We start from the raw sequence: 18119 nt of genomic DNA, 5'->3' as shown, positions 1-18119 counted from the left end.
TTACAAAAATCACTTAGAAAAACATGTTGTAATCATTTCCATCTATTTATATATCACCGCTAAGACATGCGCATTAAGAAAGAAAAAACCACGTTAAAAAAGCAATAGCTTTTAACTTTAAACACTTGATTTTAGCTGTAACATTTGAGCTTTGAAGCATATATTGACATGTTGCTTTAGTAGTAACATGGGAAGTGCTAGAGCATGCTTATAGATATTTTCTTTCGAGGATGAAATAGTTTTTAAAATTTATATATTTTCTATTCATTACAGTTTTGCATGAAATGACAATTTATAAACTTATAACAAAAAATTGATTACAAATATTTACTTACAATGAATTCAATTTGAATTTTTTGAAAGTCCCCTAAATAAAATATCCATGCGTCGATATAAGTTGAGCTCTAGTAAGATCTAAATAAAGGTTATTCTTTCTCTCTCTTTTTTACGACGTTAATTCAAGGTTATAGCCTTCTAGGTAGACAAAATGATACATTGCTACTTGACCTTATCACGAGCTAGATTTGTAACTTCAAGCCCTCAGTTATTTAAGTTTGATACACCAACATTAAATCACACCGCACACAAGCTTCAACTTGAGGTTTATTTGTCAGAAGACAAAACAATTCATGTTTCTTTTGGTTGTTGATTCTTTTGACTCTTTTTTTTCGTGTGTATTGATGTATCTACGACTAAATTCATATTTACCGATAAAGCAATGGATGTACAAGTGGGATCACACCATGTTCATCAAATAATATTTATACAAGTTTCTTATACCTTTTAAAAAAGAAAAGTTTTTTTAAAAGTTTGAAGTGCCATATATGGTTTAAAGCAACCTAGTAACATAACAATCAAAAACAACATAAATGTCAACTTCTTGTATTTGCCGTGTAGGCAATGACACATAATAAAGAATAAAGACAACATAACATAACCATATTTAGTAACACAAGATAGAATTTTAAAACTAAGATAACTGGAATAAATAAAGGTAATGAATGAGATAAGATAACTTTAAGACATGATAAAATTAGGTATGAATGCCACCAATAATTTAGAACATGGGAACCAAGAACCCCCCATCGTGTAACACGGGCATGTTATTGGTTCAAACCAACATTGAAACAACTTGATCATAAATCAAACCATGATCTTGACGTGAACTTTGAATTTCTTTATTCGGGTACCGTAACCAAAGCATTTGATAAGAATTGTGTCGTATATGTGGAATTTTCCTCTCATTCACTATCATTAAACATCTAATGCACGATGTGACGGGGAATGTATCCACCTCTTAACAAAGAAGGCTTTATTCTCCTTCTTAATTGATATGAGATGTTACAACAGTCCCAACTAAAGATGTAATTGTTTCTAACGATCCACGACTAACGAATGACTAACTATGTTAGTCTTATGCTGATGTGGCACCTATCCACCTTCTCCAGCCGCAACACGCCAAAAACCTGCAAGTCATCACCATTCTCCCCGACACCGTTACACCGTCTCTCTCTCTCTCTCTCTCTCTCTCTCTCTCTTCAAAACACATCGGATAATTAGAAAACGAGTAGATTTCATCTTCTTCATTGGCCAAACCCTAGAACCCAAACTCAATCTTATTTTAAAATTTTTGAAATAAGTGTTACATGATTTACAAAATAAACACAAGGCTTTTGTTAAGGGGATCAAAGCGAATGTATCAATTTACTTGAATGGTGCACGATTGACGATGGTGGACTTCGTCGGGGACAACGACGACGGCGCGTCGGTCAGGTTTCGAGTGAGGGGAAAGTGGCCGAAAAAGTGATCGGAAAGAGAAGAGACGATGTAACGGTGTCGGGGAGAATGAAGGCGAGTTGCAGGTTTCCGGCGTGAAGAAGGTGGATGAGTACCACATCAGCATAAGACTAACGAAGTTAGCCATTTGTTAGCCGCATATCATTAAAAACAAATAAATCTTTGCCAGTAGGGCATATTCTAAGTTATTTAAAACCAATTTTCATTTTTTTTCTTTGTTGATTGATAACCAAGTTTTCATGTGCTTAAAATTGCATTAAACTGATGGCACTGATCATATAGATAAAGAAAAAAAACAAAGAAAACAATTAAAAAGCTGGATTCAAATTTAAAATGTCTACAAGAGGAAAAGTAATTCGGTATCACTATGCCACTCACTGGAAGTTTATAAAACTAAGCTCAACGGCTATACACTATCAGGTCGGTTTGGAATTAAAATATTGAAGTTGTGTGAATCAAAAATCAAAACCATACCATTTCACACTAATTTTAACGTCGGTTTACGAAGATAAAACCTTAGAACCGTAATATGAATCAAAATTGAGCTTTACGGTTGTTTTATGCTATCGATTCAAACTTTAACTTTAGAATCGAATATTACTTAGCCTTTTTAAAAATCGAACTGCCTGTCTCATAGTGTCAGAAAGGTTTACTCGGATATTATTAGGGGGGTGTTTGGCCTAGCTTTTTTAGCAAAGCTTATAGCTTTTTTAGCTTTTTTTATAAAATAAGCTTCATTTGGTGTTTGGTTTAGCTTTTTTAGCTTAGGCTTATAAGCTTATATAAGCTAATTTGTAGAAGCTTATTTGAAGATGTTTTTTTAGCTTATTTGAAGAAGCTTATTTGTTTAAGGGGGTAAATTACTCATTTGTCTTCAAATGGTGATGGATTAATAATATTGAAGTAACTTATAAATATAACAAATTAAAAATGATGGATTTAACAACTTATTAAGATATATAATCAGCCTGTAGAATATAAGCTAATCCAAACACTTAAAAAAAGCTTATCAAATGATATAAAATAAGCTATAAGCTTCAAAAATATATAAGCATAGACACAAAAATCAGGTAGTTCTAAACATGGTTAAAAACAAGTGCAGAAAAAAGTATACAACTGAAATAGAACCAGATAACAGTATAGAAGCTGTTTATATGACAGGCTGGTCCAGTTCTCTGATAAAGAAGACACTTATCATCAAAATCAAACTCACAAATCAAACAAACAATGAGCGTAATCGAAATATTAACTCGAGTTGACGCAATTTGCAAGAAGTACGACCAGTACGACGTCGAGAAGCAGCGAGATCTTAATATCTCCGGTGATGATGCATTTGCGAGGCTCTACGCTACAGTAGAATCCGACGTTGAGACTGCTCTGCAGGTAATTTTATGCTTAGATCTTTATGTATTAGTTCATTTTGGTACCTAGGGTTTTATTAGGTTTTGTTTTAAATAGTTAATTTGTTGGTGAATTTGATATGTTGCTGTGTTTAGAAAGCTGAGACAGCTAAGAATGAGAAAAATAGGGCTTCGGTTGTGGCGATTAATGCCGAGATTCGACGAACTAAGGCTAAGTTACTGGAAGAGATACCTAAGTTGCAGAGATTGGCTATGAAGAAGGTTTGATTTCTCTCTCCCATTTTGTTTGCTTGGTTAGACTTGCATATGCACTATATTATGAAATTAAACCTAGGGCTGTCATAACATGTCGGACACGACACAATAAGGCACAATGACCTGTTGTACTAAACACGAACACGGCACGGTAACTAATCGTGTCATTTTTTCCAAACACGAACGTGGTTAGCAACTAGTTAACTGTTAAGACCTGTTAAGGGACCTGTTTAAACATACAGTGAATAATACATGTGTAATGAAACAAAAATTTTCAAAACAAGCATAAAAGTCTTAATTAGCTCATAATCCATAACATATTTGAAACGAAACACCACAATCGTTAACATATATGAAACAAAAAACCACAAATTGATAACACACTTGAAACAAAAAACCATAAACGCAAATCATAACATCCATTAAAAATTAATGGCGGGTTCTGATGGGCATTAGTGAAATATCATATATAAATATGACTTTAGGTTTAGGACTTTAGGACTGCATATATATATATATATATATATATATATATATATATATATATATATATATATATATATATATATATTTAAATTAAAAATCTACACAAGTTACTAACAGGTTAACACGTCTTTTGACCTGTTAGGACACGAATTTTAACATGTCATAAACAGGTCGACCTGTTTAAGACACGAAACCTGTTAAAGCCCGTGCCGTGCCGTGTTAATAGGCCCGATTAATAAATTGACAGCCCTAATTAAGCCAGTATGAGTTTATTTGACTTATTGGAAGTTATTTTATTTGTATATGTGCATAATGAGGGCTAGATCAAATTGTACAAGGCTAGATGAATCTTGAGATTAGTTGTCTAATAATTTATGCATAGTGGATGAACGGATTGATATGAAGAAAATGATAATGATATGTTAGTCAACTAATAGTAACTGATATAACTAGTCAGTAGTATTCAAACTGGAGATGGAATGATGACTAACAAACAAACAAACTTATAGATATAAGATAAGTGGGTTGTGATTAATCTGGTGGAGGTTGTTTGGTTCAATATAAGTTGTTGCCTTGTAGCTAGAGATTAAGATGATTTGAAATGATTTCAATGAAAAATAATAAAATGCAGATGTAAATGCATCATTTTTGGTGAAATTCTTATGTCAATCAATCCACATAAAGTATTTTGTGTCGTATTTGGGGGAATTTGATTGTGATTAAGTACTTGAATCAAGCTTTTGATATCAAAGCTATAACAGGTGAAAGGGCTTTCTCCAGAAGAATTTGCAGCTCGTAATGATTTGGTTCAGGCACTTCCCGATAGGATTCAAGCGATACCTGATGGTGGTGGTGCTGCACCCAAACAGACTGGAGGCTGGGCTGCTTCAGCTTCTCGTACAAATAATATCAAGTTTGATTCAGGTGAATATTACATATTCTCAGATTCTTTAGTTCTTGGTTTCTTTTAATTCATATGTTAACGCTTCATGTGCTACATGAATTTCATAGATGGACGATTTGATGATGAATACTTCCAGCAAAGTGAAGAGTCCAGCCAATTCAGAAACGAGTTTGAAATGAGAAAAATGAAGCAGGTATGCAACTATGTCCCGGTTATTCAGTTACTGGTCGAAATTGCCATCAATACAAAATACCTTCACTGAGTTTCATACTTTCATGTATTATCTTTTTAATTGTGTATAGGATCAAGGATTGGATATGATATCAGAAGGTCTAGATACTTTGAAAAACATGGCACAAGACATGAACGAGGTTTGTTATCTTGTACTTTACCTGCATCTTTCATTGAAAAAGTTACATAACTGTCAAGATTAAGTTTTTATATTTCATAATCTATGCAGGAAGTAGACAGGCAAGTTCCATTGATGGATGAAATAGACGATAAGGTTTAAACTTTTTTTCACTCATTCCTATTGTTATTTCAAACAATATACGTATTCGTTTTTTTAAATGTGCTTTTAATTTTGTTTTTTCAGGTGGGTCAGGCGACTTCTGACCTTAAGAATACCAATGTTAGACTTAAGCATACTGTTAATCAGGTGATTAAGTGGAAAATTAAGATTATTATTATGATTGCGGTTTTCATGGATTAGGTCTAACTTGATTGTTTTCTTTTTCGTTTATTATTTGTGTGGCAGTTGAGGTCTAGCAGGAACTTCTGTATTGATATTATATTACTGTGTATAATTCTTGGAATTGCAGCCTATTTATACAAGTAAAAGTTCTATTCCCTTGCTTTAGTTGTTTCTAGTACACATAAATTGACTTTTAGTTGACTGTTCAACTTGCAGTGTTTTGAAATGAAGATTGTGAACATCAGAATTCTACATATGGTTTGCTCTTGTGATGGTTGACTTCTTGTGTGGTTAGTTATGTTTGTTCCCACACTTACGACTTGAACTCTTATGTATATTACGCGACGTATTTCTTTTCTAAATATATTTTGCTGAATCTGTCAAGCACTATGTGCATGTGTATTATGTGGTTCTCATGGGCTTTCCATTTAAATTGGTTATGTATTGAACGTATATTATAACTTTAATATAGCTGTATAAAGCATAATTCTAAAGTTTTAGCGTGGATCGACTCAAAGTTTTAGTACACTGTGTAACACCCCGGCTTTAAGCGGAATACGCCCGGGTGCAACGTACAGATCACTCATAAGCTCGTAACACTATTAATAGTGACAATATATTTATTTTATTTCATAATTTCACAAGTACATAAATAGTTTGATAATGAGACAAAAAGAACATCACATCTAAATAAACCAAATATTATTCATTGAAATAATCCTATGGTATAACTAATTTTCTTGTCCTGTCACTTCATCGTATTAACCTGCAGCACGTTTAAAATAATATATTTTGTCAACAACACATGTTGGTGAGTTTTTTTTTTGGCGTATATATATAAATTGTGTGATTCAACGGTCGTCATGCAATAAACATTCAAACATAATGTAAATGAAATCAAATAGTGTCGTCCTCCCGTTCATTTAGCCGAAGCCGCAGAAGTCGGGGAAATGAGAACCACCTTACATGAACAACCGAAGTCGTAACGTTAGACGGCTCAGGTACGTCCCGTCGGACCCTCCCACTATGTGTGTGTTTGCGTAACTTCCGCCATAAAAACAGTAAACACGTTGCAAGCAAGTTCACGTATAATCATAAACAATATGCAAGAATAATATTAACATGTACGATAAATGTGAATCGTTTTGTAAACAAGCGCATAACTAACGAAATAAAAACTTGTGACATGCTACACCCCAAAAATATTAAAAGAGGTAAAAAGGGGTTATGAAAAACTCACGTGTTAAGTAAGCGAGTCGAGAGCGAAAAATGCCTTTAAGCAAGTGAACCGACAAATTTCGGTTCAACGAACGACCCTAGATAAATAAATAGATAGGCTTAAAAAGAATTTGCGAAAAGGAAGTAATTTGGCGAGGACGTTCGGTTTATGACAAAACAATTTATAAGAATATATATATATATATATTGGGTTTATAAAAAAAGGCTTTGGGTTATTTGATTTGTTAAGTTAATTTATTTTAGTATTAGAAAAATAAACGGGTCATAATAAATATTAATTAATTTAGATGAGTCCAGTTTGTTCCAACCGAACAATTTAAGAAAACTAGTTTAAGGAGTAGTTTTTGGTCGGACACGAACCCGGTTATTGAGTCGGGTTTGTGAGTAACATAACTTGAAAAAGATGAAGTAGTATGTTAAAAAATGTTTATTATTGGTTATTAGTTTGTAAAAATAAAAGTTGACTTTTAAACAAAAAAATTATAAACCGAACATAAGCGAGCCAATTACAAAGGATGATATGTCTCCATGAATGTTGTTTGGGTTGTCATCATGGAAACAATCGTTATACGTAATTACAAGAAATAAAAATTACCCGGGGATTATATCACAAAAGAAGAAGAAAATAATACTTCTTGAGTAGTTGTCTTTTAAAAGTCAAACTTAAGACTTGAGAGAAATTGACAAGCTTGAATGATTTTGAGTGTAAATTAGTTGCGCAAAGAATTTGTAGAGAATGAGCTTTATATAGGCTCAAAATCGTTAATAACAATGTTAAAGTGAGTTAATTTGATGGCTAGTCAAGAGACTAGTCATAAAGCTTGAAATCATTAATTTTGACCAATTGAATGTTTTTATAACCCATGAAATGTCTTTGACTCAATTGATTAAATAAAGATGATATAATACTTAGAATTAAATTTGTACCATCATAAATAATAAGAATAACATTGTAAACATAAACAACATCATGAATATAAATACAAAAACAATTCACCATTTTATTAATAAATAAAGATCCGACAGGTGTCTAAAATTTAAAATGGGTCGGGTTTTTGGGTTTCAAAAATGACGAATGTCACACACTAGTCTTAAGTTAGCTTGCAAGAGCCTTGATTTGTTTACAACCTTAAGGAGGGAGGCAACTGTTTTAACTGTGTTCCCAAGTGTCAAGCGGAAACACCCTCTTTGTACCCTCTCTTCTTCGAATATCCTCGTTTCCCTCCCATTCTCCTTTCACAGTAATTGATTTTTCTTTAAGATAAAAAAAACGGAGGAATCACAATCCTAAAGGGTATATCCGAAACACTAAGACATATTGGATCTGTAACTCATTGTTGACTCGGGCGTTACGTATCACAGAACGCCTAAGGGTGGGACGGTCTAACTAATATGCTGAACTAAGCTTGTTGAAGTGGTTATTTAGTAATCTTATTCTATTATACTTAAGCAGATAAGTGAATATAACTGAAGACATAAATCGAGTAGATTCTTGGTTTGTTGTTATGAAACTATAGCTAACGAGATGGTTTATCAAACAGCTTGTAGTCGGGTGGTATCAAGAAGTGTAGAAAATATGTCTTTGTTTTTCGGTGATTGAAGAATTTAACAAACGTGTAATTTATAAGTAAATTTAGAAAATAAAAATAAGACTCCAGACCCGTACCGAACCGAACCGAACCGAATCGCTTGTTTCACACCTAAAAGGCTAAAGTCACAAGCCCCTGTCGTTTCTCAATGACCGCTAGAAGCATCATCTTCCTCCTATTCTCAATCTCAATCAGTAGAAACTCATCGTTGGTGAATGATTGCGGGTAAGAACAGATACACTCAGTATTATATAATGAATCATTCGGAGCATTTGAATACCACAAAATCACATATTCCTGCAACAATCAATCGGTAAGGCTGGCTATCCCTTTCAATCACCACCATTGATATGCTCACTGATGTTGCTTTTTAATTCACATTTTCATTCTGATAATAACTATCCATACCTTACTTACTACTCTAATTAATTCATCCATCCTACTTATTATGCTACTTTCAGAGCAATTATCTTCTTAATACATCTCTCTTTATGGCTTCTGCTTTATGTACATCGTTTTCCCCAATTTTGTACACTCTCAATTATAATTATACACTTTTATGTTTGTAACATACATACATACATACATAGCCTACAACTCTATTCAGTAAAACACTCTAATTAGTTGGGGGCGGTATGGATATACCGACATACCCAACCCCTACAACAAAGAAAGCACACGATTGCAGTAACAGATATATATACATATTATCCTTCCCGAACATCATGTCATACCAAGCTATATACGCCAGGCACAATCCCATTATCACCTCCGCAAAGTGAAGCCTGTTTGTCATTTCAAATTGTTAAACACTTATTATTATAACGTTATCAAGGCTTGTTCATAGTGACTTAATTACCTTTCTCCAAGACGTGACCGAGCTGTTCTAGTAGGTGCTGGTCTGCTGATGCTGCTTTGTGGTTTACTTGAATTTCCAAGCTTTTCAGTCACCACCCATTCGTTCACTCGGTTGGCGCCCAGGAGTCCTATAATTGCTGCTTTGGACCGATGAAACGACATCACGTTTTCAAACAGGATCCAGGGGACGATAAGATGCAATGACCTTATGGTGCATGCCGAGTTCAGGATGGTGATTGTGGCGGGAATATATATGGCTATCGGTTTTGGAAGTTTGACTTCTGGGACCATGATGGTTATTGGGATCACCACACAGTAAAAGAAAAAGGTGACCCAGTGTGCTATTATCTTCCTCACAAAGAAGAATGCGTACAGGACATGAAACTTCTTATATAAGGACACTCTCTGCATAATAGAGTAGACACGTTTAATCATTTTTAAATGTTATTAGGAAAAAGAAAAGGTTCATTCATTAGTTATACGGTTATACCTCACACAAGATGATTTCTTTGAACATCTTTTTGAACAGATTAGCGGGCCCACATGACCAACGATGCTGCTGATATCGGTAGGCTTTGAAGGTACTCGGGAGTTCGTTTTTCACCTATAGATTAGAGTATTAATCTGATGAAAATAATTTTAATATTCGAGTGATTCGACACCACAACCCAGTGAACTCACCTCTAAGTCTCCAACAAAGAGAAATTTCCACCCCTTGAGGCTGGCCCGAACTGCAAGATCCATGTCCTCTACAGTGGTTCTATCTTTCCAGCCACCTGCATCTTCAATTGCTTTTATACGCCATACACCCGCAGTCCCTAATGTCACAAAAATTTCATTAACTTCTTACAAAAATTTCTCAGAATCTATGGGAGTAAGGGGTTAGGCGTAAACAATCTGAGCCGAGCTCCTTTAAGCTCGAGCTCTGCTCGTTTAACTTATGAGAACTCTAGATTGGCTTGTTTCGAGCTCTATTTCTAGTGCTTGAGTTTGCCTTGTGAGTGGTTTTCAAGTTCGAGCTTGGCTCGTTTATTGTTTATTAATTAATTTTATATACGTTTCTTAACTCTCTCTCTCTCTCTCTCTCTATATATATATATATATAACATAATATATATTATTTTGTTATTTTTATCATAATTTTATATATCATTATAATCATTATATAAACATATATTTAATATATTAAATTATATTTTATATATATTGTTTAGGCTTGCAAGCCAGAAGCTTGGGCTTGTTTATTAAACAAGCTTGTCTTTTGACCCAGGCTCTTTTATTAAACAGGGTTGTTTTTAGGCTCGAGCTCGTTTAAGCCAGGATCGATTCGAGCTTTTAGCAAGCCGATCTCAAATATCTCACGAGGCACATGGCTCGTTTACGCCCCTATGTGTAAGCAGACTTTTGAATTCTGTCTTACCATTGAAGCCGAAAAACTGACAAGTTGAAGAGCCCACTTCTTGCTCAACAGCAAAATGATAGGCAAGTGACATCTCCTGGAGCCGAGTCATGATGCATTCATTAGCATTCACTAAACAAAACATGTGTTAGTATAGTATAATCTAAAATAACCGTGATAAGTGAGTGTATATCTCGATTGGTAGGGGTAAAATAGGGAATATTTGAGGAGTTAGTAAGATTTACCGAATTTCCATCTCGCCTGTACCAAAGCCAGTTCTGGATTTTCAAGAAGATAAGGTACACTTCTCCAAAGAAAATCTTTATCTGGTTGGAAATCTGCATCGAATATGACTACAAATTCGCAATCCGTCACATAATCTTTATTTAAACCTTCACGAAGAGCACCGGCTTTGTATCCATTTCTGTTGTTTCTGGTTTCATATTTGACATTCACTCCTCTCTCTATCCACTTTTGGCATTCCGATTCCACCAGTTTCTGCATATAATTACTAATTCACTTAGCAAGTAGATAATTTTATCTTTGAGTGTTATTAAGTGTAGAGAGGTGCAGGGTACCCTTAGGAATTGATTGGTGGAGTCATCAAGAATCTGAACAATCAGACGGTCGGATGGCCATGTAAGTGAACACACGGATCCGATGGAGAGTTTGTAGACCTGATAAGAATGTAAGTTAGATGGTGTATTGGATGGAAGTAAGCTAAATCTTATAATTAAGATATTTTTTACAAACATTAAAATATTAACTGTAAATAATAGTATATTTTGTAGTGCTTTTTATGGGAATTTTAGATATTCATTGCTAAGCCCTTTCTTATGTTGTTTGTCACTGTCAAAATCATCCGTAAATCTTTTAACAATAAAATGATGGCATAATTTCCTGCCTTTTGATTTCTCTAATTATTTTATGAAGTATATGCACCGAGCAGACATATTCCAGATATTAAATTAAAAATGTGTACCTCTTTTTCATTGTACATCGGTATTTGAACCAGAACCATGGGGTAACGTCTGTTCTGCTCTAAATCTTCTTTCAGGGCTTCCAACTTATACCGAGTGTATCTTTTCCTACCCATAATTTTGACCAACATAACCACAACAGTCATGTAGACTCGCTCAATGAACATCATGACTGACATCACCACACAAATATAGAGAGCAACCGTCAATGGTGGGATTACCATCGAAACCCTCACATCTCGCCATATATCAGTGAAACTTCCTGCAAAGTTATCGATTGATTTAACCTTAGGCTCGGCCAGAAACCAGTTTCTCATGGTGAAGTGTAAACTTTAAGGAAGAGTTCAGAGGAGGATACTCAGATACATTGAAGCCATGGCTTATATAGGAAAAAGGTGAGCTTTAGCTGAAGATTCTGACGTGGCTCTAGTCGGTGGAAGACAGCGGTGCATTTAGTGATCTGCTAAAATGGGCCTCTGGCAATCCCACCGACAATGACGTCTCACTTATTTCTGATTAAGGTAATCTCTTTATCAATTGATTTTTCAATTCCATATATTTTTGTTAATATAGTATGTTTTCTTTGTTCATGCTAGTCACATATAGCTTCTAATTAGTATAATGGTGTGTTAAATGGTAATATTACTGATGTGGAAAATCATGAAAGCGTAGAGGGATAAGATGGTGAATCTGAGGGTGAAATATAATTACAAAAGCTTAAAATGATATGCTGGAAATTTTATTGTAATTGAGAAGTTTGTTGCACTATTTCAACGCTCACGTAAGGATTGAGTTGAATACATCTATTTTTGGTTGATATTAATGCGTAACACATGATTATTATCAAAGGTTTGATTTTCATCTTGTTTGCCAGCTGTCTTGTTGAGTAATGTGATCATTAACGTCTTAGACACGTAACTAGGTGATAAGAATAAGTAGGTGATAAGAAATGCTACAAGTGTCTTTCTCCCAAAAACAAACATACCTAGTAAAGTCCCATCCGTAGGTAGGGTCTGGGGAGAATGAGACGGGGTAAACATTACCTCATTCCAGAAGATGGAAAGGCTGCATCTAATGAACCCGACTCAACAAACCTTTTTTTTATAAGTTAGAACAAAAATAAAGTACATACTAGTAGTAGAATAAGTTGGAAACGAGGATGACAGATATTGGACACGAACTGCCTAGGAAGCAACTAAAAGTGGTAGGACAAGCCAAGATGCCTGGACGTATCTAAGAGAAATCTAATGTGCCTCCTAAATAATCCCCAACCTTTTTAATTGCATGAAAATGTAATGAACACTTGTTAGTTACAGAAAATGTAATGAATACTTGTCAGTTACTTGACTCTCAAGACAGTATCTAACAAGACAGACAAGAATATATAGGAAACTTTATTGAAATTGTTAGGTTTGCTCATAACTGAAGCACAATTTTGTTCATTAAGGCGTCATAAGTATCTTAAACATGCAAACAACTATCATGAAAAAACTGGTCCAAATGGCAGGTAAATAACTTCTCTTCTTGCTCACCAAAAAGTGAGACCAACAAAAGAGAACTAAGGTCAACCTTGGGTCCGCAACTTTTCCTGTTGATCTTCTGGAAGCAAACTGACTTGTCACTATTAAGGAAGTGATCACCTATTATTACAAATGTTTTTCAAGTGGAAGGAAGAATGGTATGAAATTTGGCTCACTTGATCGTTTCTTCTCTTGAGATTTCTATTACAAAGTATATAGGAATTGATCACTCAAGAATATGCGAGTGTCACTCAAGATACCCTTGACCTTTTCTTGGCTTTTTCATATCTTATAATGCTGCTTTGACATTTATAGGAGTAATATCGTGTAAAAGAAAATTGTATTTACTGGCTCAAATGATTACAAGGAGAGTCTTACCTATTTATAGGAGACTTTGAATACAAATGACGCACTAACTAATCCTCACAAATACTAATAAACTACTAACAAATAGTAAATATGTTGCATCAACCATAGGTCTTCTGTCCATGTTTCCCAATCTATTTATTTTTTTGAACTTTGTTGATTGCAGTATCTGATTATGAACATGTGTGCATTTAACACATTTTTCATCAAAATGTGGATAGTATATTCAACACTATTTTGTGGACAATCTATGAAGAACATTGTTGCAATTTTTATGTGATAAAAGAGAGGGTTAAAGTAAATCCTCAGAAATAACAAGATTACCATTTGTTTCTCTTCTTTGAAGAGAGGTGATTGTGATGAAAGGACGTGTATATTAAATCGCATGCTATATCTTTAAAAAAAGATGTTTGTTTTGTTTTAGCTAGGTGTTTGAGCTCAGCTTCTCAGTGACAAAACATAACCCGACCCGTTTTTTGTGAATAATATCTAATAAACAAGACTGAGGTCAAATAACTCGCTAAACGCTAAATATTTATCCAGATTTGACTCGCTAAAAGCTTGAATCGAAAAACTGGAGCTTATCTAACATACGAGATTGACTAGGCTTGCAAGTCTGCATTAGCCTTTATTTATATAAATGTAGTAATTTCACACATAATGATTATGTAATTACATAAAATTATATATTTTATTATAAGATTGTGAATGATATCCATACATTTTGAATATGTGTTTTTACATATTTGGGTTTAGCCATTTCAGAAATGAATACGAAATTAGAAAAAATGAGGCAGGCATGTTCTGATTATTCAGTTATCCCTGTTTATCTGTATTAGGTTGGGTAACGGGTACGCCCTGCTTGCGGTGCGCACATATAATGTATATATGTGTGAACCCTTGGGTGGGCAAAAGTAAAATTGCACTAATTTTGACGTTATTTTACTAATCACGTGAAAATAACGTTAAAAGTGGCGGAAGGTTAATCAGGCATCATGTGGTGGCGTTGATAGCCAAAAGACAAGGGCACATGCACCAATCAGCCGGTGTCCCGATGATTGAGTGTTATGTGTCTTATGTCCAAGGCTTGATTCAAAACTACTATCGAGCCGGGGGTCTCACCGGAAGCAGCCTCTCTATCCCTATGGGATAGAGGTAAGGCTGTCTACATCTTACCCTCCTCAGACCCTACCATAGCATTGCTATTGGTGGGATATACTGAGTACGATAGGTTGGGTAACGGGTAAAATTGTTTGATTTTTTGCAGGTCAAAACTGTTCAGATTAGTTGACCCAAAACTTATCTGAGTTTCATGTATTAGTCTTTCGATTTTTGTCTATTTTATCCAGGATCAAGGATTGGATATGATATCAGAAGGTCTGGTATACCAATTTTGGACTCGGGCACACTGTTAATCAGGTGATTATGCTAACAGGGGCTTTTTTTCTTTATTTTTTTCTTTATTATTATTATAATTATTATTATTGTTATTGTTAGTGTGTGTGTCACTTGAGGTCGATCAGGAACTTCTGTATTGATATTATATTACTATGTAATTCTTAAAATTGCAATGATACAGGAGCATCCGGCTCACTAAGTTGACCCGTTAAAGAAATGACCCGACTGGCGGCCCTCGGGTAGGAATCCTTGGAGTATGGACCAAGGTAGGCGATTTAAATTCAGCTTGTGTCTATTTTTTTTACTATTATTTTTACTAATGTAAATGTTTCTATCATGTGTTATAAAAATTGGCCAAAAGAAACCGGCTTGCATAAAAATTGATTAGATGTTATATAAATTCTATCATGTTAAATTAAAAGAGGAAAATGAAAATACAAACCTAAAAAAAATGAAATGAAAAGAAAGCGCCAGTGGTGGACATACAAGCTTAGCAGGTACCCTTCAACTTTTCATTGGTAGTTACAAAAATTTTATGTTATCAGTTTTGTATTTCACTACTCCTGACAAAATATAATGTTACTTCTGTTTGTTTAAAGCCCAACCAAATTAACAGTTCAAGCCAATTAAAGCTCAACCAAAGTTTAAAGCCCAAACCAATTAAAACCCAATGACATGTTAACCATATTTGTTTTATGTTTGTTGTTTAGTTTAAAGTTTAAAATTTATTTTTTTATCGTATTCATACAATGTAAACGAAACAAAAATAGAAATACGATAATAAATAAATTCAAACACATGAGGTGCAGATTCTCCTATTCGGTTTTTGAAAGCTTAAAGCCATTACAACCTCTTTTTTTATTTTATCAAGTGTTTCTTTTTCGACCGTACAAATTAAAACATTGTTAAAATACTCGCCGTCCATTCGATTGCGCAAATCATCTTGATAAGCTTAATTTTAACAAAAAACACTTTTCAATGGTTACGGTTACAACCGTTAACCAACGCTAGCTTCAATATTCGATAAACCAAAGGAAAAGTGGCATCCTTTCTGGTTTATAATATTGAATTAAAGCTAGCGTTGGTTAACCCGCCGCATTCGTTGTAAGGTATTTTCTAATATGAAGTTTATCTAGATGAGTTTGCGCAATCGAATGGGTGATGAGTATTTGAACAATGCTTTAATTTGTGTGATCGAAATAGAAACGTTTGATAAAGTAAAAGAAGAGGTTGTAATCGTTTGATTTATAGCTTTCAAAAACCGAATAGGAGAATTATGTAAACCATGTGTTTAAATTTATTATTGTGTTTCTATTTTTGTTTCGTTTATATAGTATGAAAACAGCAAAAAAAATTTGAACGTTACCCCTAAAATTTTTTTCTAGATCCACCACTAGAAAGCGCAAGGTAAAACATTAATTTATAATAATTAGTTTTTTCAGAAAGTTCAATGACTTCATTTAATGATCTCAGTAGTGTTGCAATTAGCAAGGCATCATCGATAGCTACGCACCTATCAAGAACAAGTTTGGGTTATTTTGATATAATGTTTTCATTTCTATGTTTGTTATCGTTAAATACAGTTTTTTTGGTTATTTTGATACATTGATTTTTCTAATGCATGCTAAAAAAAAGTGGATAATTCATTACTCGAATTACAAGTCGGGTGTGGATGTCATTTCGCTTCTCATCTTACATTGCCACGTCAACGCCACATAATACTTTGTTCCACTCCACCCTCTTCCATAATATCAAGGAAATAGTCACCATTTTACTAACTCACCACTTCTCTATCTTTTTAAATAAAAATATAATATTTATATAACTAAAAATAATTTAATATAACTCAAATTAATATTATTCAATTTTTTAAAATTTATTAATATAACTAAAATAAAAAAAACGAAATATATTAAGCATTAATAAATTTGCATTTAAAGTATTAAATAATAAAACGTAAGTTTTTAATATTATTAGAATACAACATAATATATATATATATATATATATATATATATATATATATATATATATATATATATATATATATATATATATTTAAATAATATCTCCAACCAACCCATCTTCTCAACCTCTCATTTTACTCTCCCTGCAACTTATCTTCCCCCACCTTCTAGCCCCATTTTCATAAAAATAAGTTGTTTTCTTTTGAAAATATCAAACATCGGTGATTTCTCAACCAAAATTTCACCGCCAGCCACGTAGACTCTTCCAGCGGCAAATCGTCATCCATACCATATAGCCTAACATAAAAATAAAAGTAGTTTGATGATACATATGAAGATAGCTGGACAGGATTACGAATTTGCCAATTACCATCTAGAGGTGACACAACGGATATATGTTCCCTGAAATTTAAACTAAAACTTATAAGATTTGTGAATAACTAAATTAGATTTATTATTTCGTGTATAAAATATGAAACTCAAGCCTGAAATAAGAAAATAAATGAAAACAAAACTGAATTAGGAAATCAAATTTTGAAATAAAAATATATAATTTGGTTTAATCGTCCACTCGACTTTTTGGTTTTTTTTTTTAACGAAAATGGTTCAAATGTGCTTAACTAAACAGGTTATGTAACGTATCCTTGCTTAGACCAACTGATCAAGTTCGATTACAAGTATTGTGGGAGATTGTATCAAGACACATAACTCATAAGGTGTGATGACTCTTAAGAGTAAATTTATAAATAGAAAAGTTTAAAGTGGCTTGCTGGAATCTTATCGTAATTGAGAGAGAAGTTTGTTGTTTTATTTCAACGCTTACGTAAGAGGTGAGTAACATGCATCTATTTTTGGTTGATGTTATTAATGTGCAATAGATGGTTGTTGTTCACATTGTATTACGCCATCAAGTGTTTGATTTTTCATCTTCTTTGCCAGCTGTCACATGGAGCGATCTTATCATTAGTGTCTTAGACACGTAAGTGGTGAGAAGGAATGCTACGTGCATCTCTCATACCATCATATTGAAGCCTTTAGGAGATTAATATGTAAATAGGGGTATGCTTGATATTGGAAGTGAACCATATTTTTTAAGATTAATAATTTAACTAGTTATTAACACGTCGCGTTGCGCGGCGATGAAAGGACGCAAATTTGGCAGTATCAGTTAGCCTCGTAATGGCAACAACAATAAACCCGAAAATGTAAACACATGGAATACTATTAACACACTTGTAACTTAGGATAAAAAAACATATTTAAAACCACTTGTAATTGGTTAGTAAAGCCCGCGCGGTGCGGTTGT

At 33.7% G+C, this 18119-nt stretch overlaps 1 protein-coding gene and 1 pseudogene across 2 annotated transcripts; one reads left to right on the top strand and one right to left on the bottom strand.

The window, feature by feature from the left end:
• The first annotated feature begins 2971 nt into the window (after nt 1-2971).
• LOC143627879 (syntaxin-71-like) lies at nt 2972-5958 on the top strand. Its single transcript, XM_077097592.1, has 9 exons — nt 2972-3180; nt 3294-3419; nt 4661-4823; nt 4911-4996; nt 5106-5174; nt 5264-5308; nt 5399-5461; nt 5561-5637; nt 5714-5958. The coding sequence occupies exons 1-9, from the start codon at nt 3025-3027 to the stop codon at nt 5724-5726; spliced, it is 798 nt and encodes a 265-aa protein (XP_076953707.1). The 5' UTR covers nt 2972-3024; the 3' UTR covers nt 5727-5958.
• Nucleotides 5959-8910: 2952 nt separating this feature from the next.
• Nucleotides 8911-11879, bottom strand: LOC143627958 (glucomannan 4-beta-mannosyltransferase 1-like; annotated as a pseudogene). The gene is made up of 7 exons (XR_013152672.1): nt 11565-11879; nt 11161-11259; nt 10604-11080; nt 9865-10001; nt 9674-9787; nt 9185-9588; nt 8911-9110 (listed from the first exon to the last, which is right to left on the bottom strand). The product of XR_013152672.1 is annotated as a glucomannan 4-beta-mannosyltransferase 1-like (transcript).
• Between the last annotated feature and the right edge of the window lie 6240 nt (nt 11880-18119).

This window comes from Bidens hawaiensis, unplaced genomic scaffold (genome assembly GCF_021521415.1).
Source record: "Bidens hawaiensis isolate Kalapana, Puna unplaced genomic scaffold, B.hawaiensis_p1.1 tig00004748_1, whole genome shotgun sequence".
Classification (NCBI taxonomy): domain Eukaryota; kingdom Viridiplantae; phylum Streptophyta; class Magnoliopsida; order Asterales; family Asteraceae; genus Bidens; species Bidens hawaiensis.
Note: the sequence above shows the minus strand (reverse complement) of the source record. Positions and strands in the feature narration are given on the sequence as shown.

Coding starts and splice junctions, on each gene's coding strand:
- LOC143627879 (XM_077097592.1), top strand. CDS start 3,025: ATGAGCGTAATCGAAATATTAACTCGAGTTGACGCAATTTGCAAGAAG. Junction 3,181..3,293: donor ACGTTGAGACTGCTCTGCAG/GTAATTTTATGC, acceptor TGCTGTGTTTAG/AAAGCTGAGACAGCTAAGAA. Junction 3,420..4,660: donor AGAGATTGGCTATGAAGAAG/GTTTGATTTCTC, acceptor AAGCTATAACAG/GTGAAAGGGCTTTCTCCAGA.